The sequence below is a fragment of the Numida meleagris genome, chromosome 14 (genome assembly GCF_002078875.1).
Source record: "Numida meleagris isolate 19003 breed g44 Domestic line chromosome 14, NumMel1.0, whole genome shotgun sequence".
NCBI lineage: Eukaryota > Metazoa > Chordata > Aves > Galliformes > Numididae > Numida > Numida meleagris.
Window position 1 is genome coordinate 6225366 of NC_034422.1, and position 24987 is coordinate 6250352.

The window sequence follows — 24987 nt, forward strand, 5'->3', positions numbered from 1 at the left end:
TTGTGGGGCAGCAGGCACCTGGCCCTGCGCTTTGTACCGTTAACAGAGTTTCTGCAGACAACTTAAACACATTTTAGTATAAATACTATATTTATTAAATATCTTTACAATTCATTTAAATGTATTTACATAACTATTCCTGCATAAGTTATACCTCAGACATGAAATTCACATAATCGCCTCTTAGGTAAGCATAGATGATAGTCTCATTTAACAACAACAAAAAAGAAGCATCCTCATTAGATACAGACTCAGATTTGCTTCATTATTTCAGCTATCTTTGCAAGAAACTACTTCATACAGTCTGTTTCTACACACGCAGTCTGGTTTCTCCCTGGAGAAAGGCTGTCCATTACTGAGAGGTGGAGATTCCTTCCCAAAATACTTTACATCTTTGCTAGACTCTCACCTCCCCCATCTCCCTTACCTAGTCCTGTCTGGTCCCCAAATCTTTTTTTTCCCCAGCCGTACCTTCTTTATAAACACAAAGAAAGGAAGTGCAGAGAGAAACCGTATGTTGTAGGTCTCCCAAAGATAGCCACTGAAGTAGCACGGAACCACAGACTTTTCCAATTCACCACATCTCAGCCCTTTTCTCACCCATCTACCCAGCAACACTGCTGCCGAAATCCCAGCTCCCGCACGCCCCGCTACGTGGCGCGGCACCGCAGGGCACGGCCGTCACCCCTTCCTTTCCCTCCAGATCCCTGCTCCACAACAGCCAGCTCCTGACTAACAAGAACCTTCCGCGGCAGCTGGAAGCCGGCCCGCAATGCGTTCCTGCGTGTTTCCACTCCGTGCAACGCCTCTCCTGTATGCTCCTCTCACGAACAGTCACAAGAACCTAATTCCTAGCAAGCGTTACTGCTTCGTGCATCATTTAAAGTTACTCTGATAGTATGGGCCCTGTCATCTCCTCTTCCAAAAATTTGTTGTGCGCAGACAGCTTAAGTTCATAGGAAGAAATTAGGTTTGATATGTTTAGAGTGCATATCTTAAAAAAAAAACAAAACGAAACGAAAACAAGCATGTGATAAAAATATCGATTCTTTATAATACAGTATTGCTTTATAAACAGATGGAAAAGCTATCAGCTTTACTGGTCTTTGGTGTGTCCAGAGAGGGATAAACTCATGAATTGTAAATTAAAATCCAATTTTGTTCTTCATTAAAAAAAAAAAATAATCACGTGATGTGAGGCAAATGGCTTTATAGATACCGCTCAGCTATGAACTGCTTCAACACAAACAGCAAGGCATAGGCTCAAACCCACCAGGCAGCACAGTCAGCTTCTGGGGAGGCGGCTGAATCTCTCCCATCGAGGATTCCAGGCCCTGGACCAGCAGAGGCAGAGCACAGCGCATGCAACACCTCACGGGGACAAGCACCTTCGCCACACTCATCTGTCTGATCCACGCACGCTTCTCAATTTATAGTTCTAGAAAGTGGACGGGGGGAAAAAAAACAATGAAGGCTGGAAATGAGTGTAGTGAGAGCGAGGAGTCAGAGTGCAAAACAGTCCGGGTCTACAAGGGCATTGTTTTAAGGTAAGGTCAAGGGAAAGAGTAATTGATCAAATCAGCTCTAATGAAGGAACACCACAGTCAATACTGAAGAATAAAATGTGAAGATACCCAGATTTGAGAGGGAAACGCCCCTCCCAAATACGAGGAACAAAGCCCTATACTGCAGCATGAATACATTCCTTCTGACGAGACAGCTAGAATACAGCTTGTTCAATTGAAAAAACAAAGACTGACAATTTGTGCAAAGTTATCCACCACTCACTGCTCCATGTATCGCAAAGCTAATTAATTTTTCGTCATTAACATAATCCTCCCCGTACCCTCACCAAAATAATATTTTGGTCAAGTTAGGGTAGTTAAGGCATTTTGACAAGTAATTACAAGGTGATTTAAAATAGATACGTAACATTACGCCAATTTAGGAATAGCAGATAAATTACTGAAGAGCTTCCAAATTAATCACTTATTATAAATGAAATGCCTGTTACAAGCACGATGCATTGAAATAGAGTAAAATGACATGTACATGGTACATGTTAAATGATCTTAAATAAAAGCTTGACATAGTTACGCAAATATACAGTACGAGTCCACAAAAATTCTTTAAACAAGTTGAGGTAACCTCAAACTTAAACAGTTTTAATGCAATAAACCAGGTAGTAACAATCCCCTCCTGAGAGCAGGCAAGATTGCTTACCGACCAAGTTTAACTGCACTCACCTAGACATCAACATTACCCGACTTTTTATATATAAAAACATGGCTTTAATTTATTTCTACATACTTCTCTACCAGCAAAAAAGTTAATGAAAAACTGACCAAAAATATATATATCTTTACAGCTATCAGCTATTTGAACCTCAAAATAGAAAGGAAAGCTTGCTGGAACGGGGGGAACAATTGCGAGCTGCTGTGATTCAAAAGGAAATGTACTATTGCAAAGTGGCTGTTAGATAACTGTAAACATCATTAAGGTTCATTCTGAAAACCCTACGCTTTAGTTACTGAAATGTCACGTTTTGCTGATTATTCTTTGATGGACTCCATGTATGTTCTTACTGCTGCTGCCACAGCATAAGCAAAGAGGTGCGTGTGTGGGAGCCAGGAACAACGAGGATCGGCTGGACTGCAACTGGCGCAGCATGTACTGTTCTACACAAGCAAGAATGGCAGTATTAATACAAGGGACGTCTCGTTAACAACAAATTTGTGTGCCAAAAGTAAGGATGCTCGGAGCTGAGGCCGATCTGTTCTCCGCGCAGCCTCCTGCTGCAGCACTTCCCACCAGCACAGGGTGATGGGGTGGATGGGTTTAAACGCTTGGAAGGAGCTCAGCTTCGAGCACCTCAGGTGTTTTAGACCGAGTTATCGTTTTTCTTTAAAAACAGAAAGTTATCCACAGCCAAAACATCCAGATACCAGCCCCGTTACGGACGAATGATCTGCAGAACTTTTTAAGATCACAGTTAAGCACCTGAAATCACAAAACACATTTGCATCCATACAACTTGACCTAAAGTATGTTTTTGAAGTTTTGTACTAGAAAAGGCTCCTAGGCTGACACCGTGTATGGCAAGAGCAGAATGTTTACAGCAGTTATAAACCTCCTGAAAACCGGAGCTTGGAAACACGAAACCTCAGCTATCACTGTAACAAGACTACGCTTATGAAACTGTGTTCTGCAACATACCCCTTAACGAACAGTGAATGTTTCTAGTAGATAGAATAATATGCCCTCTCGTAGAGGTTTTAGCTATTGAATCTAGTCTGAAAGATGATAAACCAATTCTACTCATCTGAAAGTAAGTCACATTTCAAATGCAACAACAACATGGGATCGATCCTCCCCCTTTTATGGACAATTGCTAAGCTCTGAAAGACATGCTTCAAGCCTTGAGCTGCTTCTTCACTTCTTGCTGGCGGACAGAGACCAGTGCACTACGAGAGTGGTTCTTAACAAGGACTTCAGTTGTGTCTCAAGACAGGCAGCGAGCTCGCAAACTGCCTGCTGAGATCAGCTGCAAAGGAAGAAAGCCATCCTGCCAGCAGGAAACCGTACGTGTGAAGCTGGGAGCTCGGGGATAACGAGAACGTCAGCAGCTGGCACTCCGGGCACATCAGTCTGTGTACTCAGCTACGATAGAAAGAAGGACGGTGATGTCATCTGGTTTCCCCCCTGTAACAGAAGAATAAAAGCATTATGTCAAACCACACTGGTCTGTCTTCCTATAACCCGTGGTACTCCCCCATGGAAAGCTCTTTGTAAACTAGTTTAAATATTAAAAATCTGAAGCGGAGAATGCTTCCTCCACTTCCTTTCCAAAATACAGCTGAGGGGAGCATTTAAAAGATCAAAAAAGCTCTCTCCTTGTAAGGAATAGTGAGATCCTGCTAAAAGCTGCTAACATTTTTAACTATCACTTTTCAAGACTCAGTAGGCTACAGCAATGCACTGCAGAGGTACAGAAATAGCTCCGAGGGGTATTTTGTTAACACAGAAGGTCACAGGAGGCCTCAGGACTTGGCAGAGCTGCAGTTTCATTACCATCTACCTTTATGAAAGACGTTTAAGGTGCTGCAGGAAATCCTGCCCTCCTGATACAGGGATAATGAGGAGATCTCTAATTAATAATTAAAAAAAATCGTTTGACAGGACTCTGAACTCTGCCAGGCATTAGTACTTTTCTAGAGCATAGGAAATAGAACCAACAGAGATCGGGGCTGGGATGTTACTGGTGCAAAGGTCAGAAAGAAAAAAATCCAAACAGCTGGCAGAGTCCTGACTAAAATGCATAAAAAATGGAAGACCATAAAAGAAAAACAAAACCCACAACAAAAATCCACAGCTATACACAAATCCTAGGAACGGGTCAAGCACAGCTCTCCTGGGAGCCTGGAGAACTTGTGTCTGCGGCAGGAGCGCCCACATTAAAGAAAAAAACAGTAAAAATCAGCGCATGGAGTTCTGTGCGCTCCAGCTGCGTCCCCCCAGGAGGCTGCTGATCAGCTGGGGCCTGGGATGACCTGTGTCAGGAGCCGGGGTCCTTGCCAAACCGACTGCACTAGATTGGTGCTCTGTTGCCAAGCACATTTCTTAGTACTCTCTTTTCCTATTGGATTTTTGTGCAGAACTTTGCTTTGCCGAAGATTTCTTAAAGATAGCAAGAGTGGGAGGAGGAGAACAGAAAATCTTACCTCTCACGTTCAAGCCATTGTCACACGCAAACTGTGCAAAGGGTGACATGTAAGTGGGATCATACGCCAGCTCGTGAGCTTGCTCAGCAATGCTTCTTGCAGTCTGCTGTATGCTCTCGTAGTTGGAGTTCTAAATTAACGAGGAAAAAAGTATTCTTGTAAGGAAGTCTATCGCTATTTGTTTTGCTGATACACATCAGTTTTCCAGCTCCCTGACTGCAGGGCACTTCCCACAGATCAGGGCACTACTTATCACCTTCTGTTCCAAGCCTAACCATGCCTTAGGCTTTATAAGCTTGGGTTAGAACTGCAAGTCTGCACAGCTGAAGTGTAGATCCAGAGCTCTAAGACTTGTTTTGGATGATTTGTAGAATATGCAATCTTAGAAGACCAATACTTACAATGGACTAAAAGGTCTCACATTAGGGGACAGATTTGATGGCTGATACAAACAGTTTGCACTGAAAGAACCATTTTCACCCTCGCAAAAAAGAGTCAGTTGAAGTAATTACGTTTTACACCTTGAATGGAAAGCCTTAATCCTGAGTCTCTTGCCCAAACCACAAACACACGCCTGGGGGAGAAGGAGCACTTTCGAAGTCAGATGAGAAAAGTTTTAATGAGAGTGAAATTCCTATGGGTAACATATTGTCATTTTTTTTTCTTCTTCACTATTCCTGTTGCTTTCCTTCAGCAGTTTTCTTACTCCAGACCTCAGTACGTGACAACCACCTCTACTATTGGTAACTATTTTTAGATGCCTTGTCATTTCAGAAAGTCCTCCCCGCGGTTTGGGGACTCAGCAGGCCTTCCCACCATCAACTTTTGGCTGAACTTTCTGCCTCAAGGGGAACTCGGCGCCTTTCCCAACTAGACCAATAGATGGAGCTCAACTTATTTTCTTCCAGCAGAGAAGTAAACCTCCAGCACCCGCCCATGCTGACCTCCTGTCCGTGCAACAAAAGGAAGGCGGACGTACCACAAACAGAAGTATGCTGGGGCATAAGCAACAGCCACGCAGGTTAGCAGCTAGCATACCAGTGCCTGCCAACCCACGACAGCATGCTGACACATCCTCAGCACTGCCATTACCTTTTGCTAACCAGGTTAAAGCCCCTCTGACAGCTTGTGCTGTAGCACGATCCCACATTCCCTTTCGCAGCACAGCTGCACGCTTTGCTATTTCAGCTCTGATCATCGCACCAACAAGAGAGGAAACGATGGGGGGGACTGCAGAGGGGAAGCACTGAAGTCTAGGTCGTGTGCAGACACAGGCCTCCGACCTTTTGTCTGCAAGGACCCATTCTGTCTGGCACCACCTTTCAATTACATACCTGCAGGATAAGAGCAGGCAAAATATTTTTAAAACCGCACTGTAATTCTACACATTAGCCTCCTTTGCATCTCATAGCATCAAAATACTCCCCTCAGGGAAGTTATACATCTTGATACCTCTTCAGTACACTTTCCTTTCTATAAGTAAATAGCCTTGAGCTAAATGCTCTCACGCAAACTACAATAGTTTAATGTATGTTTACTATTTAAAGGCAGTGTTTGTGGTCACTAACCTGGAAAACTTGCTGGGAGGTGTTGTGGTTTTTTTTCTAGCTCAGATTTTCCACGCACATGCAGTGCACAATTCAGACAGTCCAGACTTTATCATAAGTCTTCAGAAAACCTTTACATCATTTTTAAATATTGAGCTCCCCTTGCCCCAAACACCCCATAATAGAAAGCTGTATTTCCATACATCATCTACATCTGCAAATGCAAACAAAATCCAGTTGCCTAAGAGCAGACCCCGCTACTCAACAGCTCTGCCCAGTGTCCTCACTGTCCCCCTGTGTTACACCAGTCACCAACGTGCTGCTGGCTGCTGCTCAGGAGATCTGTGCCAAAGCTGCTGCTTTGAGATTCAGCCTGGCTGCAGATCCGAGAGACAGCACTTTGGGGCCAACATCCCTGCTCAAACACGGCACTAACTGCTAAGTCTAAACGACAGCGCTTCGCTGTGGGTCTTCTGTGTATAATACAAAAGCCATAAGAGAAATGGCAGTAACTGGGAGGGGTGGCAAAAGCCGCGCGCGTTCCAGATCTCTCACGCTCACCTTCAGCTTTTTTAACTCCTGCAGAATCATGTAGTCAGGCATGTTGTCAAACAATCCGTCTGTTGCAGTCAAAATAATGTCTCCGAGTTGGACATCAAAAGAAGTACTATCAGCAGCATCAGGGCTGTGAAAATGACACATGTCAAAGAAATGGACTCCAGCTCTTGTGAAGGCACCAAGCAATGTCAAACTAGCACACTGACAGCTTTTGTAATTCACCACTGTTACGTGTTTTGCTAGAATTGAAAGAAATAATCACTAACTGGAGCTTTTGCACCAGCAAAGCTTGTCAAGAAAGCTACAACAAAAGAGCTGTGATTGCAAACAGGTGATGTTCCAGCTATTACACTAAGGATTTGCATTTACAATTCCCAGATGAACAATTCCGCAAACTAATCTGCTTCGCAAGTGTATCTCCATGGAAACCATTAAGTAGAATGGCAGTTCAGGGCTTCCTCCTCACCCATCTTAAATATGTAACAGAGCTGCACTTGAAAGGACAATTCATAATGGGAATGGCCAAAACACTTAAGGATTCTGAATCATTTTCTATGGCAGTGGAATAGGAAATATGTCTGGAAATCACTACCAGGAGAGCACAGCTGGTTGGGCCATTTACATCTGATAACATCACACAATACCAGGAGTAGAAAACACCTATTCTGGCCACGAATATTGCTGTAGGAACTGTTTCTCAGATGTAGCACAATGACAAAAATCTTCACTTTTAAAGATTCTCCGCAGCTTTTTAGAAGAGAGAGGTGACAGCATGCTGTGCTCTTTGGCTATGCAGGAAAGCAGAAGGGCTGCCTTCCTCAAGGGGTGTGCATCTTCAGGAAGCTTAGAGTTAAGACTGCCTGCCTATCCCCATAGAGAGGCCAAATTTAAAACATTTAAGTGGAAAAAGCACTTAGACAACAAGTGTGAGTACTAATTAATGTCAAGAACAGTGCAGAACTAGCCAGAAAGCTATAATCATGATTCAGAACCCAAGTGTGGGAGCTCATTGATCTTGCACTTTCCTTACTGCATGATGACTCACATTGCTTTGCTTCCCTGACTTCCACTGGACGATATTAACTACTCTTAGGCTATTTTGGGGGGATCTTTTTTATAGAATACACAGAATTTCAGGAAAAAAAGATTTTAATAGTTCTGGAGTTTCAAACAATCGTTTAATTTTAGTTTAATAAAGAGGCTAGACTATTTCAGGGCTCTAACTTCAGAGCTCTACACTAGCTTCCTCTCCGCAGCCTTATGAATTAATAAAACCACGTGCAAGAATGAAACTACTGACCAACAGCTCTCAAGCAACATTTTCAAAAGCAAAGCAAACAAACAAAAAAAGCAATTTTGGCATCAAAAGTTACAGTCCTTATGGCATCAGGCTTGAGATGTCAAGCTTTGTATCCAATGCTAAGGTGCCTACTGCATTCTGTTTACTGCAGTCCCTCTTTGAAGATGCCTTTGTCATCCTTCTGTATTTAGAGGACAGATATCAGTTTAAGGACCATCTAACAACTGATCTGAGAGCTGTACTTCAATACACAGTTGTCAGGTTGTTGTTTCCCCCCCTCCAGTTCGGTGAGACTTCACACAGCCACAGGATTTATCAGCCTGACATTCTGAGGGGAAGACACAAGTCCGCCTTTGAAACGACTCATGGCTGTGAACAGATTGTCCTTTCCTCATACTCTCATTTCCCAGCTCGGTGTTCCGCCAACCGGAGTTTTGCTCGTTTTGGTCAAGCACAATATGCTGCTGGAAACACGGCGGCTTGGAAACACGAGTTACAGTCACATGTCCCCCCGCTCTATTCTTCAAGCACTGCTAACTGCCTGCCAAAATATCTAAATTAGCGTACTCCAAAGTGCTCTCAGGGGAGCACACACAGGGGCTGGGAATGAACGCCGCTGATAAGACGAGCCACTCATGCAGGGTGATCAGCACGGCCACCAGCTGCAGCCTTCATTATCGCACCTTCATCAAGCGGGGCTCTGCCGTGGATCAGAACGCATCCAGCGCGCATTACAGGCAGTAAGAATGTGCTACCTTGAATGAATAATCATGAACCCAGTGACTTCTGATTGGCCAACAGCTTACAAAATTAAGTACACAGTGAGAAGTGTTTGCAGGACATGACACGGAGGCAGGTATACGCCACTGGGCACATTTAAATCCCTTGTGCTGCATTATACAAGGAGCACTGAAGCAGCAGAACTGTAACTTTTGGGAGCTGATCACCATACAGATTGAAAGTGCAAGGTCCCTTCCCATCTTACCTGTCACTTAAGACAACTCCTTCTGCTTCTGGTGGAGCTATCGACAGCTGGAACGGAGTGTTGAAGTAATGCTGCTGTTCATCAGATCGATGTACTACTTCTCCTCCTCTGACTACCAAAAATCCAGAATCTCCCAAGTTGGCTGTATGTAAACGATGACTTGTTCTGTCCAGAACTACTATACAAGCTGTACTGCTTCCTGAAAGCAAGCAGAATATGGAGACAAGCTCGCTTTACAGAAAGCATTTATTCTTTCACTGCCTTTAGTCATTGTCCAGCTACTCAAGTAGCTATCAAAGCTTACAAATCAGGATAAATGGAAGCACTCACTAATGCAAAAATGAAGTCAATACACATTAAATTAGGCAAAATGCTACAGATATTTGCAGCAGCGGTTTCCAAGCACATCTATGTGCAGGGCAGAGCACAGATGAGCTAGGTGCATGACTGTGTGGCCTACACAGGAGGCCAGCTGGCCTGCAGCATCCCATGTTCCAGATGTTTCACTTCCTAGTCCAGGAGCTGCATGGAAAACCCTGTGCTTCATCTGTTCTCTAGTGAACACACGGGACCTTCTCTGCTCTTAGCGAAGGGAGAGTCCAAGCAGTATCTTTGGAAAGATTCCTGGATGCTGTCTTATAGAAAACATGACTGTTCTGCAATACAGGAACACCATTTAAGTAAATGCCACAATTTCCTCCCGCTTCAGTTTCACTTGAAAAATAACTTACTAGACTCAATTCCGATGAACTAACCATCAAGAGTTAAAGCATAGCAGGAAGGAAAAGTTCAAGCCTAGTGAAAACTCCCTAATGAAGTCTTCTCCCTCCGCTTGATTTGAAATGAATTCTAAATGCCCATTGCTGTGGTAGTTCCCGCTCTCTTTGGGGTTCAGGCAGAAGCACTAAGATCATTAGTTTCAAATTTTAACTGTATTAGCACAGTGTAACCAGGAGGCCACCGTGGAATGCGGATCTTGTGACTCAGTATATGCCACTTTTCAGGATCCGAAAGGTCAAGCCAAGCAGGGCTGCCTCCGTCTACAAAGGAGTTGTGAGGGCTTTCACCAGCAGCCCACTTCATGGACCACTCACAGCTACATCTGCCTTGCACAAATAAGTGCTATTATACATGCAAAACCCCAATGTAATTAACAACTATTGCTATTTTGGTGACACTTAAGGCCACTTCTGAGGTCTGAACCTATTCTTTAGGCATATATTGCAAGAACATCTGTGCTAAGCTCAGCAGACAAGCTAAATATAGCTTACACAGCACTCTTCTGGCACAGAAGTTTAAGGTCAGGTGAGAAGCACGCATATCACACCGGGTAACACTTTCTTGGTGCGTAAGAGGTCACACGCCCTTCAGAAACATGTTCTGTTTTCAAGGTTGTCAGCAGAGGTCAAATTTTGCCTCTCTATCTGCTCACCACTCCCAAAGCAGCTAGATGTGCCGTCCAAAATCAAGCTTGACACAGAATATGCTAAGCATCTGTTTGCATTCAAAAACATTTCTATGATTCCTTTCCAAAGAACTGTAAAAACTATAGGCTATCAGTGATTGTGTGATATAAGACACTCTAATCAGCCTGTTAGGTTTAAAGTTCATTGGACATAAAAGGCAACAGGAACAGCAAGGCAAGGAGTGAGCAGAAATGCATCCAAGAATGATCAGAAAGTCTCTACTTGCACAGCTTCAGCAGAAAGCCACAAACAATCAACAGAGAACTATTTATGCACAGCGAGTGCATGCTGCAGCATATTCCACTGCAAAACTCAGCTTTCAAACTCTCTGCAAGCACTGGTGAAGAATCACCCTTCAAACACAAAGGCTGCTTACCATCAATATTTACTTATTTTTATATCCATGTATTTGGATACACATAAATATTTGTATATACTTAAGTATATGTGTAAATAACATAGGACACAGATCCAATTCCTGTTTTTGCCTCTTACCAAGCAAAGGTACTTTGTTCTGCAGCAGCTCACAATACCCTGCAGTGAGAATCCCAACAGGATTACTTGGTACAAACCGTCCTTCTTTTACTAAACGTTCACACGTTCGCATTAGAGTCCCTGAGAACTGAGAAGGGTCAACCCCATAGTCTCTCCAGCCACCGACACCATCTGCTACTCCTAGAAAAAACAAACAGAAAACAAGAGTTACATGAACAGAAACATTATCCAAAATGCTTATTATGTTCAACAACTACAGTAAAACACAGCATGGCAATTTTTGTAGAAACGAATCTTCAGTTTTAAAGAAGTGTACGAAAAAGAAATAAGACCACACGAAACAGAAACCAAGCCCCAAACAAACAGGCAAGCCTACACAAAGCTGGGACCTGTGTCTGCAAGGACAGTTTATTGCTTACTTCAGCCAAGGAAGAGAATGAAAACTGATCATGGTCCAGTTGATTTTCATTGTTACTCAAAACAGCTTAGCAATGAGAAAATGAGATGAATTCTGCCAAAGCTTTAGAAGATTTGAGCAACTCCACACAAGTATTAAAGATGCACGAGTCAAAGCGGGGCAGTCAGAGAGATGAACAGCTGAATCAATCACTACTCTCACATTCACAGCAACATGATGCTACTGTCAGTGGAAATAAGAGCAAGAAAAACACTTTTGCTGTCTCATACGCAGAAGAAAATCAGTTCTGTCATGTCCTAGACAAATACTGTAGAAGATAAAACTCCTGAGCTGGGTCAGGAGTAGTGCAGTAGATATGTCAGAGAAGATCCCCAGCATTGTAACCCCCTAACCCACGTCCACATCCACAGCATTTCATTAAAACAGCAGCACTGTTCCATTTCAACTTGTTTCACAGCTCTGATTGTACCAAAGAGGGGTGTCCCCAGAAAGAAAACCTCTGTTAGCCAAGGCATGAAAATTTAACTGAGACGGTAAAACTAAGTTTGCCTCATCTACAAATGCCCTTCACATCAGTCACCATCTGAAACTGAGACGGAAGGTTTAGAGCCGACCTTGGCACGAACTATAATCTGACAGGAGGTTACATGCAGATTCTGAACAGCCCATCAACATTAATCAGATTTCTCCCAAAAATAGTGCACAACCTTTCAGACACCTGCTTTGTCCGCTTGCTTTCTTAGAAGAACGGCGCAGGAAGGCACATCCCTGCCTTCCCCTCTTCAGAGCAGGCTCTGGCACAGGGCTCACACAAAAGCAGCCCTGGCACTCCCCACAACGCCTTTCCTCCTCTCTCCAGGAGAGAATTAATCCTCCCTTTGCAGGTGCCACAGCTTCAGGGTAATGCTGGGTTAAACCCTCACTTTCTGCTGCCAATCAAACCAGGCTAGAGTAAGAGATCAGCAGAAAAAGGGTTTCTGCTCTGATCTGGAACTTGAAATAGAAGCCGAGCACCACTCTGGATGATAATGCTTACTTTGCATGAAGCTACCAGACGAGCAGCTTTTTTTCCCTTTAAGATGAGCGCAGTCCAGCCATAATTTTGCCAGCTGATCATAGCAAGCATTGCTTCAGTGAAAAGGTTAACACAACGAAAAGGGCAATGTTTGACAGATACTGTCCAGATACTGCTCTTGGTTCCTAAGGTTGTTACAAAACAAGCTTGTAAGAAGTTATGGAGTTCCCTTGAAAGCTCAGTAAACTCTTTTTGCGTTAGCCTTCTTTGGAAATACTTCAATAGAAACACCACAGCATTAGTGTACGGAGCAAGAAAGCAAGCCACCACAGAAAGCCCTCAATTGGGTTAATCACCCAAACCAATCCTGAAGTAAAAATAAGAGCATACCACCTGATTTTCTTTGCTCACTTCTTACTCTAGGCAGAAAATTTGAATCCATACTCACGGCAGCACGCCTTCTTGCTCTGCTTTGTCTGTCTTCCTGCCTGCCTTCTGTAAGCTATGAACAGCCACAAGGATGCTGCCAGTGCCTCCCATGCCCACAAGAAGGTGCCCTGACCTGCAGGAGGACCAACACAGCCGGGCACTCCTTCTCCATCCCTGGTGCAGAAGCAGACTGGACCTGCACACACACACAAGCAGGCCCCGCAGTATGCTTCAACCCCCAGCAGCTCAGCAGCTCACCACCACATGCGCAACACTGCTGTCATCTGCCTCACCCAACACAATGTGGGGTTTCTGCAAAGTTTTTTTTTTTTTTTTTTTTCCTCCTTTGAACAGCATTTCCAAAAGAAGACAGGCCGCTCCATTTAATTTAAGCTGGGTGACCTTGCTGGCTCCCAAGGCATGCTGCCCGAGCAGCCAAACGCTTCCTCCTGCTCAGGCCTGGAGCCAGCAGGCCCCGCTGCCATCGACATCAGAGCAGCACACAGGCACAGCACAGCAAAGGAGCCCTACACTGCACACCAGGTACCCCCATTCCTTGCTTTTGCCTTAGAGTAATTCTATTTCACGCTGTCTTTAGCCATCCAGTCCTGCTTCCTGTATGGTTTTAAAATAAAAGCCAGTATATTCAAATTCTCAATATAAACTCAACGGTTTAATAGGAAAGAAATATACAACATTTTTTAAAATAAATTCCTACCGAAAGAGATGTAAATGAGAACAAAGTTTGGACACACAGCAAACACGGAGCAGAAGCACGCGGGATATTTCAAGCTCCAGAAGCAGTAACAACCAAAAACTGGCCTCCCAGAAATGGATCAATTCTGGGGTCATCACATGTTCTCTCCTCAGTCTCTGCCAAGGAATAACACTACCTTGTACTCACTTACAGAAGCTTTGATTTCATGCAAGGTATTGAGTAAATCAGAATGTTTTCTGGACAGGATATTTCTTTGGATATTCCCTATGTAGAGGGTATGTAAATACCCATGAGATAGTGAAGTACCCGTGGCGAAATGAACCACCACTGTAAATAAAGCAACTGAAAGCTTCACAGTAAATGACTTCAGATGAGCTCCTCAAGTAGCGAACCAGATCACAGAGACCTTTCAGAATCAGTGAGAGTGAACTCCCCACTACGCTGCCTTCTGCTGGAAAACACACAAACACCACGGCCAGATTAAATACCAGGCACATGTGTCAGCCCAAGAACTGGCTCTAACTTCTTCAGATACATCAGGATCTCTCAGAGACAGCTGTAATAAGGTTTCAAGACAATGCACGGAGTGAGTGAAAATACTGGCACTGAAACTCGTTAAATTGCTAACGGCACATGGGATGGAACGCCAGCTCTAATGCTGGTCAGGATGAAAGTTCAGAACAAAACCACGACACAAATTAAACCATGTTTAATACAAATAGCTTTACGAGTGGAAATTCTAGCTGGCAAACTAGTCTGCCCATGGTCAGAATCCAGAAGTATCACCCTGGCCCAAAAATTTCTCAAGAGATGGATGGCCACTTTCAAAACGCCCTCTCAGCTAAGAAGAATGGGCACACAGAGGCACGAGGCAAGCACAAGCATGCCTGCAGGAACCACTGCACGCAAACACTACGAACCTCGTAAGATGTTCCACTCATCCAACTGAACTTTAAGATTCTGGAGAACGTTGCCCAAATTAGCCATGATTCACTAATAAAAGAACATCAAGAGGATATATTTATGGGACCGGACTTATTTTGCATCTGACACAGAAGACAGACTAAAATGGTAACAAAGCACGATCTGCTGCGCTACACGGGTGTGAAATACAGCACCTAATATTAGTCACCATGTCAGAACTGAGATAAACTGATAAGATTTCTAGTTTTATCAGTGACAAGATAATTCCCACCATCAGACAGGCTCCCAAACCCAGCGCCAACACCTGCAGCAGTGTGACCGGCAGCAGGCAGCGCATGGGATGCTACAGCCCCGTGGCACCCATCCCCCAGCAGCCCCTCCTTCAGGCTCCCCTTGGAACACATTGTGTACAGCAGCCTGGTTAAATGCACATCCCCAAAGGCAGATGGGGCTCAGCTGGTAACTAGTTGCAAAGGGAAAGGTTACTGATTCACACCGTGCATTTTAAACGGTATGCCACTCCTCAGCTCGCATTAATTTCAAAGGTACTAGAAGAATAAATGGCTCACTGACAAGGAGGAACAAAAAGCAAGAGGCAAAGAACAGACAGAAGGAGGAACAAGGAACCGAAAGCATTAAATTGTGCACCTAATTCCAGGAAAAAGCAGCAGTTCCTTAAATTATTTTTCCCCGCTACAATACACTACTGTTTGTGAAACAAGTTTTTACCAGGTATCTCCCCTACCCATCTCTCAGTGGATCTTGAGAGCTGTGAGAGGACAATAACACTTCCTGCAACACAGCTGAGTGCCTCACCTAGAGCACTGTGAGTGACTTCGCTTATTTCCTTCTGATAGAACCTGCTTTTACTCTGTACAATTTTCTTCCAGAAACTGCGGTAAGGAAGAATCATCAGATTTTAGCTTCATCCTCAGAAAGAAAGCCACTACATTTCTAAGAGATTACATTCAGTGCTACTTAACAGCCCTGCTGACATTTGGATTAGCTGTACAGCCAAGTATGTCAGTGAATGTGGTTCTAATGGAGATCTTTCTCAATAACCTGTAGTTCCTCTACTAACAAAAATACTTGTTCTCACGTTAAAAAACCTCATTTGGACTACTACCGCCTGTGACATTTTTCAAATCGCTGATTGTTCCCTCTAGAATACCTTGATTTCTCCCAAGAGAGGGGGTAAAACTGTACACTGAGCTAAGCACACCACTCGCCTCCTTTAGCATTGGTAAGTTCTAGCAGCAATCTCTTTAATAGGTATGATACCAAATAAACCACTTAACATAGTCTTACATGACCTTCAGGCATCTGAGTAAGAATTCCTCCTCTGTAGCTGCCAGAACAACTCTGACATTTCATCTACAAATCCTTCCATGTTCTGCAGTTCACTTTTCTTGATGACAGTGAAGCTAACAACATTCTGAGGGCCTCATCGCTCTCTGGGGAGTTACATACCTCCTATGCAGGCTGATGACAAACTTCATTCTCACACACAGCGCCATTCCTTTCACTTTAGGAGTCGCTGCCCTACGACTCCAAAAAAAACAATTCCCAAGATTTGCAGCACACAGAACAGCTGCCAAACTTCAACTTTGCAGCGGACAAACAGTGCCCCGCTGCCAACCAGTTGTTTCCTACCACTGCTGGGGGACAGAAATAGTTTGGAAGACTAGTCAGGTCACACTGGCTACACCCAAACCTCTACCCAGCAGACACTGTACAAGTGATGCTGTCACGGGATGCACACTGGTTGCTGCAATGTTTCAATCATGAGTCACACAACAGTTTGGAAAATCCATTAAAAAACTGCAAAGAGAGCAGGAGCTTGATAAGGCAGGAATAAGCAAGAAAAGGCAGATCCAAACAACAGAGAAAGAGATCACCAGCTTGAAACATCTCAACATCTACAGACTGGTGAAGCTCGTTTGTTTTGTTAAGTAAGTGAAATGTTTGTTAAAAGTTCATTATTGTGTTTTTGTTTTTTACTCATACTCTAACTAGAAAGAAATGATGGTGCTAGTTTCTCAAGTTTTGTTTTTCAGCTTTGAAGAACACTTATCTTAGGAGTTACAGAGGAATGGTTTAAGATGTGAACGTACACCTCTACCAGGTCAAGAAGACACTTCCAATATTTTGATCACCTCATTCTGTAATTTTTGGAGGGTCTGGACAACAGTGACACTAAAAGCAAATGTACAAAAAGATACAAGCAGCAGCAGAAAGCAGACACAGGCCTGACACATGAAGCTCCAGAAATTAATATTAGTAGTAAAGTTATTTCCTTTTCTCATTGCAATCCCAAAGGAAATGTCACGGATTTGAGCTTCTTGCCCCTCCTTGTGCTCACAATGGGAAGAAAACATACAAATTTAAGAGGTACGTACCAGCCAGAAATAAAAATAAGAGCTAAAGATCCAAAGATTCAAGTACACCAGTAAGAGATCCCACCAAGCCTTCAATAAGGCTTGGAAACAAGGGTTGGAAATAACGTGCATCTTCATAAACGTTCTCATTCTCTTACGGTGACAGGCTGAAGGACAGGCTAACAGACACACCGCCAACCTTCAGACTGTACAGCCTACATAAAACAAAAGAAGTGCCTGGCATTGTTGTATCTGCTGTAAACACGCTGCCTCGTTAGCCCTAGCCAGCTTTTGTTTGACCTAAGAAAATGAAACCCCAAGCACTCATGCCAAGTGGCTGGGAGTAGCTCCTTCACTGTAACACCACGCCCGTATCCATCCCACACAGGCACGCTTTCCATACAGCAATTCTGGAAAAGACTGGCACGGAAGAGTTTTAAATCCCTACCTGCTATAGCTTTGTCACTGAAGACAACCAGGGCAGGCTAACTTGAAACTCACTGTTCTCTAGAAGTTGTGTATAGCGCTCACTTTCACTGAAACCACTTGAGCCTCTTCATTAAACTAATGCTGAAAAATGAAGCTTTTAAAGCAACGGTTCAGCTCAGGCAGATTTCTGAGGTGCAAAGTTAGGCAGGTATTAAGTTAGTACAAAATGTATGAGGCTCATTAAAAAAGAAAAAGAAAGATAAGGAACCTCAGATTTGCGATGAGAGCAAGAGGAATCGAGGGCAGGAAAACACTGGTGCTGAAACTCCTTTTGCAGCAGTGTTGAAGAGCTGGTGAGAAAGGGAGAGCAAAGAGATGATCATGATAGCAGAAACAAGGAGAAAACTACTGCGTCCTGGATCTTAAGAACTACTAATGAAGAAAAAGCACTGAGACAGATTGCATCAGGAGCTATCCTGAGCGTTAATGTCTGCAGAATACACAGTGGTTTTGCTTTACTGGTACATATTAATATTAGAAAGAGCAATAAAGAACGTGAAAATAGCTTTACAGGGAAAAAAACAGCTTTCCTATTTGAAGTCTGTTCTTCCTGTTACTTAAGGCATCCTTGTTTGAAGCTGCCTTTGCTGTTTGATCCTTAAGCAGAGTTATTACTGTTTGTTACCAAGTTGCCATGAAAATTAATGCAAAGACAAACTTAGAAATGCAATTCTCTGCTGATCCCAGCTGGAAGGCAAGACAAGCTGGAAATCCACATATGGTAATGACCAAATATGGCCAAAAAACCCTAAACATCATCAGATGGGTTTAAATCTACGCCATGTAGAGTCTACTTATACATAAAGTATATTCTGCGTTTCTCTTAAGGGCAAATACAGATTACTTATTTATCAGTGCTGGCCTAGTAAGAACCTAAAGGCAGCCAGCCGTAGTCACATGTCAAAGTGCAGTTGTCCAACAGCTGATCTTAATGGAAAAAGTTTCCTTGGAGCAGTCGCAAGAGAAAAGATGCAGAATGTCTAAATGCACAGACAGGTTTTTCACATCTCCTTGAGAGCTGTAGCATCACCCTTAAGCACTGGCTCCCTTTTAGAAAAACCAGCAATACTGTTGCCTAGCACCCTGTTACAGCTTCCTGAAAAAATGTTTCAGCTATATTAACCAGCAAGCAAGTTACAGTGACAGCACTGAATTCCAAAGATTCACCAGGCACTGTCACTTCATAAAACGCTACAGCAAGTTCTCAGCATCTTTAATTTAAAATGATAGGTTAAAAAAAGTTGTTTTATTTTAATGTTAAAGTTGTGGTAAACTTACATCCATTGCTGCAAAGCAACTTTTGCAAAGTGTCAGCTAAATTCAACTTTGACTACACAGGAGAAAGGTCAAGCACTGTCCAAAGCAGCACTTCTCATAAACCAAAGATTCCATTGACTATCTATGTTTTTCCGTGACTTTTAAAATTGGAGCTGGGAAGATCCGTTTTGCAGACGAACGCGAGCCACAGCAAGCAATCAGGACACAGCACCCGCCGAAACTGAAGTTTGACATTTGAAACCAGCCTCAATGTCACTTTGCCTTTCACTTGACAAGGACAAAGCGTGCACTAAAATAACGAAGCGTCCAATTCAGAGATCTTTTACATGGAAACGTAACGCAGCCACCAGGTGCTCCGCTAGGTTTTAGAGGCACGAAGGAAGGAAAACACTCAGGAAGGTGTTTCCTTGCTCCCACGGCCACCAGGCCTTAGGGGCACCTCCACGTGAAGCAGCGGGCCTAGCCGCCGGCCTCAGCACCACCCCATCCCAGCAGCGTGCCCAGCCAGGTGGCAGCCTTGCTGCTTGCTTCTGCAAAGGCAAAGGCAAAGAGCTGGGGGGGTTCTGCCAGCTGCAAAGCACGACCAACCTCCGTCCCTTTGTCACCGAGGTCACCCCCACAGCCGTCACTTACCGAGCACATCTGCCGTGCGGTGCCGGGCCACAAAGCAGGCGTCATCCCCGTAGCACATGCCTTTCTTGAGGATCCCCTTGCGGAAATCTTTGCCAAAGCCACAGCTGGCCGTCACCAAGCTGTAGTCACGGCTGTCCGTCTGCGAGAGGCCGCCCAGCACTGCCCGGGCCACCAGCCTGCCATAGGACAGCACCGAGAACATGGCGTGGGGCGCCCAGCAGCCGAAGGCCAGGAACGCGGGGAGCCACCGGCGCAGCCGCCTCCTGCAGCGAGCCAGCCTTCCTCCTGCCCGCCGGCCGGCCCGCCTCGGCGCCTCAACACCTCCGGGCCTCCGCACCTCAGAGTCGCAGCACCTCGACACCGCAGGATCTCCGGGCCCCAGAGCCACGGCGCCCGAGAACCTCAGCACCACGAAGCCCGCCTCTCAGCCCCTCAAATACCTCAGCCCCTAAACGCTTCAGCCCCGCTGCCCCTCCTCAGCCCGGCCCCTCGCCCTCCCCCCGCCCACCTCGCCCCTCAGGGCCGGCTCCCGCCCTCACACCCCAAGCACCGGCTCCTCGCGGCCGGGACTACCGCCCTCCGCCGCCACCCCCGCGCAAGGGGGAGGGGGGGGCTCCGCCTGCTCCCGAGCCGCCCCGCAGAGGCCCTTCGGGCTCTCTCCGTAGAGGCGAGGAGGCCCCGGTCAGAGCCGCCGCTCCTCTCCGCGCCGCCCCCGCTCCCCGCCGGCCACAGCCGCCATCTTCCCCCCGCGCGTGCAGAGCTGAGGGCCCGGCGCTCGGCAGCCAGCGGGCGGTGAGGGGAGGTCAGCCCCGCCCCGGGGCAGCGCGCGTGCGCGGCGGGTGGGCCAACGCCTCCCATTGGCTGCCCGCCGTGCCTCATTTGCATGCTACGGGACAATAACAGCGCGCCGCTCCCGGCATCCCCTGCGGCGCTGAGGCGGCCCCGCTCGCCCCGTCGCCCTGGGGTGGCTGTAACGCTGCGGTGGTCGCGGCCGTGAGGCGAGAACCCGGCACCGGCCCTTTGCCATCTCCTCGCGCTCTACCTGTAATTATTCCAATTATGTTTTCAACACCGGGGCTGTGCCTAACCCAGCTATTTGCCCTCCACGCCCATATCGGGCCGCATGTCTGGCGTGCTCGGAATAATTCCGAGGGACTCGGTGGCCATTTGCGCTTTTCTGGTGATTAAGGACGGTTATGTGAGTCATGCGACACTAAGAATAATTTTTAAAGGACAACTCCTCATGTTTCCCTGGCAGTGTGTGTGGTTATGTGTAATGCAAACTCACTGCAGCTTCTGATGGTTGTGATTTCTGGGAAAAGAAGTGAAAGTGGAGAGGATTCACCCATTATACTGGGGAAGCAGATGCCAAAGCACTTCAGATAAGGCTGCAGAGTGCTAAGATAAGGCTGCGGAGTGCGATCGCCGCAGAAAAGACACTGAGCATTATCCTCATTGCACGTGGGACGAAGTCATGGCTGTGCGAGGGGCACAGCTCCAGGGCATGGAGACCCTGAAGGCCTGATCCTTCCCTTCTGCCAGCCCTGGGGGTGTGCAGGAGGGTTTGGCGCTGTGGGAGCTGCTGGCAGGCAGTTCTGAACGTGCACAAAGCCACTGAGTTCCTGCGTTAACCAGGCCGCTGCACCGTGTGCCCAGAGATATGTAGACAACAAAACAAAAGGCAGACATAAAGCAGAGGGAGGTGTGAAAGCCGAACCCCAAGCTGGTGAAAGGAAAAGCTGTGTGGTGTACAGCACGGACCCAGCCCGCCGGGAACGCTGCTGTAGCACTGTCATTAACGGCATTCAGGCACAGTGCACATTTTGGCTGCTGTGCACCTTGACAATGTTCCTCCCCTTTGAAGTGCTAAAGGTTTAAGCAAGGCATGAAACGCTTCAGCCTAAAGCTGAAATGGTATCCAAACTTTGTAAAAAAATAATCTGCCTGTTCGTAATTCAGAATGAGGAGAAAGAGAGTGCAGGGACCGCAAAGAACAACCTAAGCCCAGCCTTGCTGAATTAGGAAACTGCTGCACAGCCCATTTTGCCAACATGCTGCCAACAAAGGAGCGCTGCTGCCATGGCCATCAGGGTGTGCGGGATGACAGCATTTGAAGGGTGGCTTTCTCAGCAGCACACGTTGCTGCCTCACCCCCTCTTGTATCTAGAGCAGGAAAGGGAAGCACATATTTTCAGAGTTTCCCCAACAGTCATTCTTTCCTCCTCCTTCTTGGCCAGGTCCCTTCTAGGCTAAGTCCAACCCAGCCTAATTCCTTCTTTAAGGCACCAGATTTCAACCTTGCCTATAGTGCTGGGGTGTCCTGAGACTGCTCTCACCAGCACAAGGTGTTCTGTCCTACACTGGCTGGGTGCACACCACTTCTCCATCTGTAATCCCCCACCTCATTTCCAATTGAGCACGAGTTCTCCATGCCCCATCACAATGTGTTTCCTAAAGCAGGATGGGACACGCTCTGTAGCGCTTTATCAATCGGCCATGCCTCACAGATTGAGAAACTCCGCATGAGAGCAAGGCTGTCAAATACACTCGGCAGAGCATGACTCCGTGTTTCAGTGAGGGCATGCCGTGAGCAGTTCATAATCCCTCCATCCCCGGTCAGCCACTCAGGCTGGCCCAGACAGCCAAGACAACATCGTTTACGTAATAATAATTAACCTTTGCTGAACTCTTTCACTCTGGCGTGATGACAGTTCCCCCAGATGAAAGATTGCTATTGGTTTTCATTCAGAAGATCACTCAGCTCTTGGGAGGAAAAAAATAACTCCAAACTCCCATTTTAAATGAAATACGAGAGGATTGGTTTTTCCCACTATTCACTATCAGCGCTGATAGTTCTCCGTATGTACCCTGCTGTCTCACTCAGTATTATCATCGTACCCCGAGGGCCAATATTCTGCCAAGTGGTATTTGTTTAAAATTCTCAAATGCACAAATTTGGCACAAAAACTGGAGCAAAGGGCATTCCCCTGGTTACAGCAGCTGGGTGGAATCTTCCCACCTCAAAGTCCAAGATCCATTTACATCAGTTCATTTGAGCTGCAAAACAAAATGAACTCTTCCTGCTAGGCTTGTTCAGACAGACTAATAAGTGTGATGAGGAGTGCAAAGCAGAAATGCTGTACGATGTAATCGACTGTTGAAGGCGCAAGCAGTTTTTCAGCTTGTATTAAGACTGATTCACTTGTAGCTGACGTCAGTACTCCCTCCCTACTATCTTCGCCTTGGGATTGGAGTATGATAAATATTACCTATAATGCCATCTGCTGTACAGAGGCAGCACAGGGCTCCAAGGCTTCTCACAACTTATTTAAGAGTTAATGTTATGCTAGAGCAGAATGCAGTTTACTTCAGGCTTATTTGACTCTGTTTCAACTTTAATTAAAAATGCCTGTCCACTTGTATTTTTTAAGTCATCTGTTGCGGAGCAAAAACCATGTTTGCCTTGCAAAGGAGTTAGGACAGCATAGTTAATATCAAACAGGAAACTGCTGCGAAAACGACAGTGTTACAAGACATGTCCACATGGAAGATGCAGGGTCAGAAGCTTGCTCTCAGGGTGAGCAACGAGGACCTCCCAAATGCTAGCTCCCTGTGATATCCTGGGAGAGCTGATTTATTTCATGTATCAGTTTCTCCACCGGTTCCTTTAGAACCTCACCCAAGTTACCCAGCTTCTCTGTAAAACACAAACTACTGCAGTTTAATGGTGACTGTTACTTTTGTCAGTGGAATGGATCAAACTGAAAATATCTGTTTAGAATACGCATATGTGCATAGAATATGCATACATACTTAAACTAAGGCACATATAAAATTGTTTCCTCATAGGATTTTCTTCTAATTTTTACTTTAATGTACCAGGAATTTTACCACTTCCTATAGGAGCTTTCACAACAGTAGGTCTGATGAGTACTTTTTGTTACTGCAAACTTCCTAACACCGAAACCTGTTCAAGTCCATTCAAAGCTTTGTGTATGGCGTGTTCAGAGAGAGGAACCCAGGCTCAGCCAACAAACAGCTTGAGCACCTCACCCACTGTAATTTATCAAGACCACGTTTATTAAGCTAATCCTACTCCAAGTTAGCTTAAATGTCCAAAAATAAAATTAAACTGTTTAATCAAAAGGGCATGTGTCCATAAGCAGAATTTCTGCCATTTTCCCACTGAAGAGAAACATACTGACTTTCCCAGCCTATACACCTATATTTGTTTATTTTTAACTACAGTCAGGACAGATATTGATTGGTACATGACTTTAAAAACTCTAGTGTCTTTTGTTATGAGAACAGCAATAATTTGGTATGTGTAGCAGTAATTAACTTATTTAAAACAATTTTAGAAGGAAAGGGCTATGGTGAAAGTTAGTTATATAATTGAAAGTGAGTTTTACTGAATTAGTAAAATATGCTTCAATGAGAGAAACTGAAATTTAGGTAATGCTTTTTGCTTTGTTTTAGCATTTCATAAAAGACATCCATGTTAATTGTTTGTGTTTTTAATCAGTCACTTAATGGGACTTAATCCTGCAATGTTTGAGTGCAAATGCCACACTCTAATGTTGAAACACATCAAAACCTTGCTGCTTAAAGTAAAACAGTAATACAGTAAATCCCTTAACATGTTTTTTAATAGAGAGCAATATACTGCAGTTTAAACTGCTTGAATTTTCATTTCATAGGAATTCCCACATGGGTATCATAGTGCCCTTTTAAATTATTAATTAATTCATGTTGATGGATAAATTAAAATCTCTCTGTTGGAGGACATGCATTATTTATTCATGTCCTGATCTCATCCTACACACTATGGGGTTTTGCTTTTTGGAACCTGCTTTAGAAGTCTAACACAATGATGGATTTTTTTTGTGTGTTAGTAGAGTTTTTCAAATGGTCCCTCTTATACCCAGAGATTTCGGCAAGGCTTGTGGTTCATCCAGGACTCTGGTCCTCTGTGCACAATCAGCTTTACAAACTTCTTCTGTATGCAAAAGTAATGTATTAAATTATATTTTCCCTCGTGCATTATGAACAGCTCTTCTTACTCATTTTAAATCCATAAAATAAGTGTAGATAACTGGGGGTGATTCGTTATTAATTACCTCATCTGATGATAACGTTGAACAAGCGATGATAAACAATAAGCCACCAATTTCCCTCTAAGACAACAAACTAAATTCCAAGTTTCAAAATTTGCAAGGCTTATAGGTAGGAGAAACACCTGTACACTTGTTACCTGACTACGTGTGGTAGGTGGGAGCAGATCGCTCAAGGAATTTCAAGGGGTTGTAAGCCCCTAAATCGGACTCACCCAAAGAGATGCTTGATCTTTAACACCTGACAGCACAGGAAAGAAAGCAGCCACATGGTCAGATTCTTCCTTCCTGAAGGCAGGACAAACATGGCAGTTAGAATTAAAGCTTCAAAATCTATTTTAATTTCCCTTCAGCAAAAGGATGCGGAAACTTCACTCAACTGTGAAGAAGGAAAAGAGCTTCACCTGCCTTTCAGCAGGCAGGAAAACGAGTCTCCTTTCCTTCAGGTCTACCTAAAGCCACCTGATTCTTAAAGCTGGAGTTCTTCTAACCCCATTAGCTACAAACAGACCCTCAGCT

At 44.8% G+C, this 24987-nt stretch overlaps 1 protein-coding gene across 1 annotated transcript; it reads right to left on the reverse strand.

Moving 5' to 3' along the window:
* Positions 68 to 20158, reverse strand: PPTC7 (PTC7 protein phosphatase homolog). Its single transcript, XM_021412731.1, has 6 exons — positions 19355 to 20158; positions 11073 to 11252; positions 9112 to 9310; positions 6830 to 6953; positions 4722 to 4851; positions 68 to 3702 (listed from the first exon to the last, which is right to left on the reverse strand). The coding sequence occupies exons 1-6, from the start codon at positions 19554 to 19556 to the stop codon at positions 3644 to 3646; spliced, it is 894 nt and encodes a 297-aa protein (XP_021268406.1). The 5' UTR covers positions 19557 to 20158; the 3' UTR covers positions 68 to 3643.

Excerpts from the sequence above, each read along its gene's own strand:
- PPTC7 (XM_021412731.1), bottom strand. The coding sequence starts at position 19,556 with ATGTTCTCGGTGCTGTCCTATGGCAGGCTGGTGGCCCGGGCAGTGCTG. Across the intron at positions 11,253-19,354 it reads CCGCACGGCAGATGTGCTCG|GAGTAGCAGATGGTGTCGGT; the intron begins GTAAGTGACGGC and ends TGTTTTTTCTAG. Across the intron at positions 4,852-6,829 it reads AGGAGTTAAAAAAGCTGAAG|AACTCCAACTACGAGAGCAT; the intron begins GTGAGCGTGAGA and ends TCGTTAATTTAG.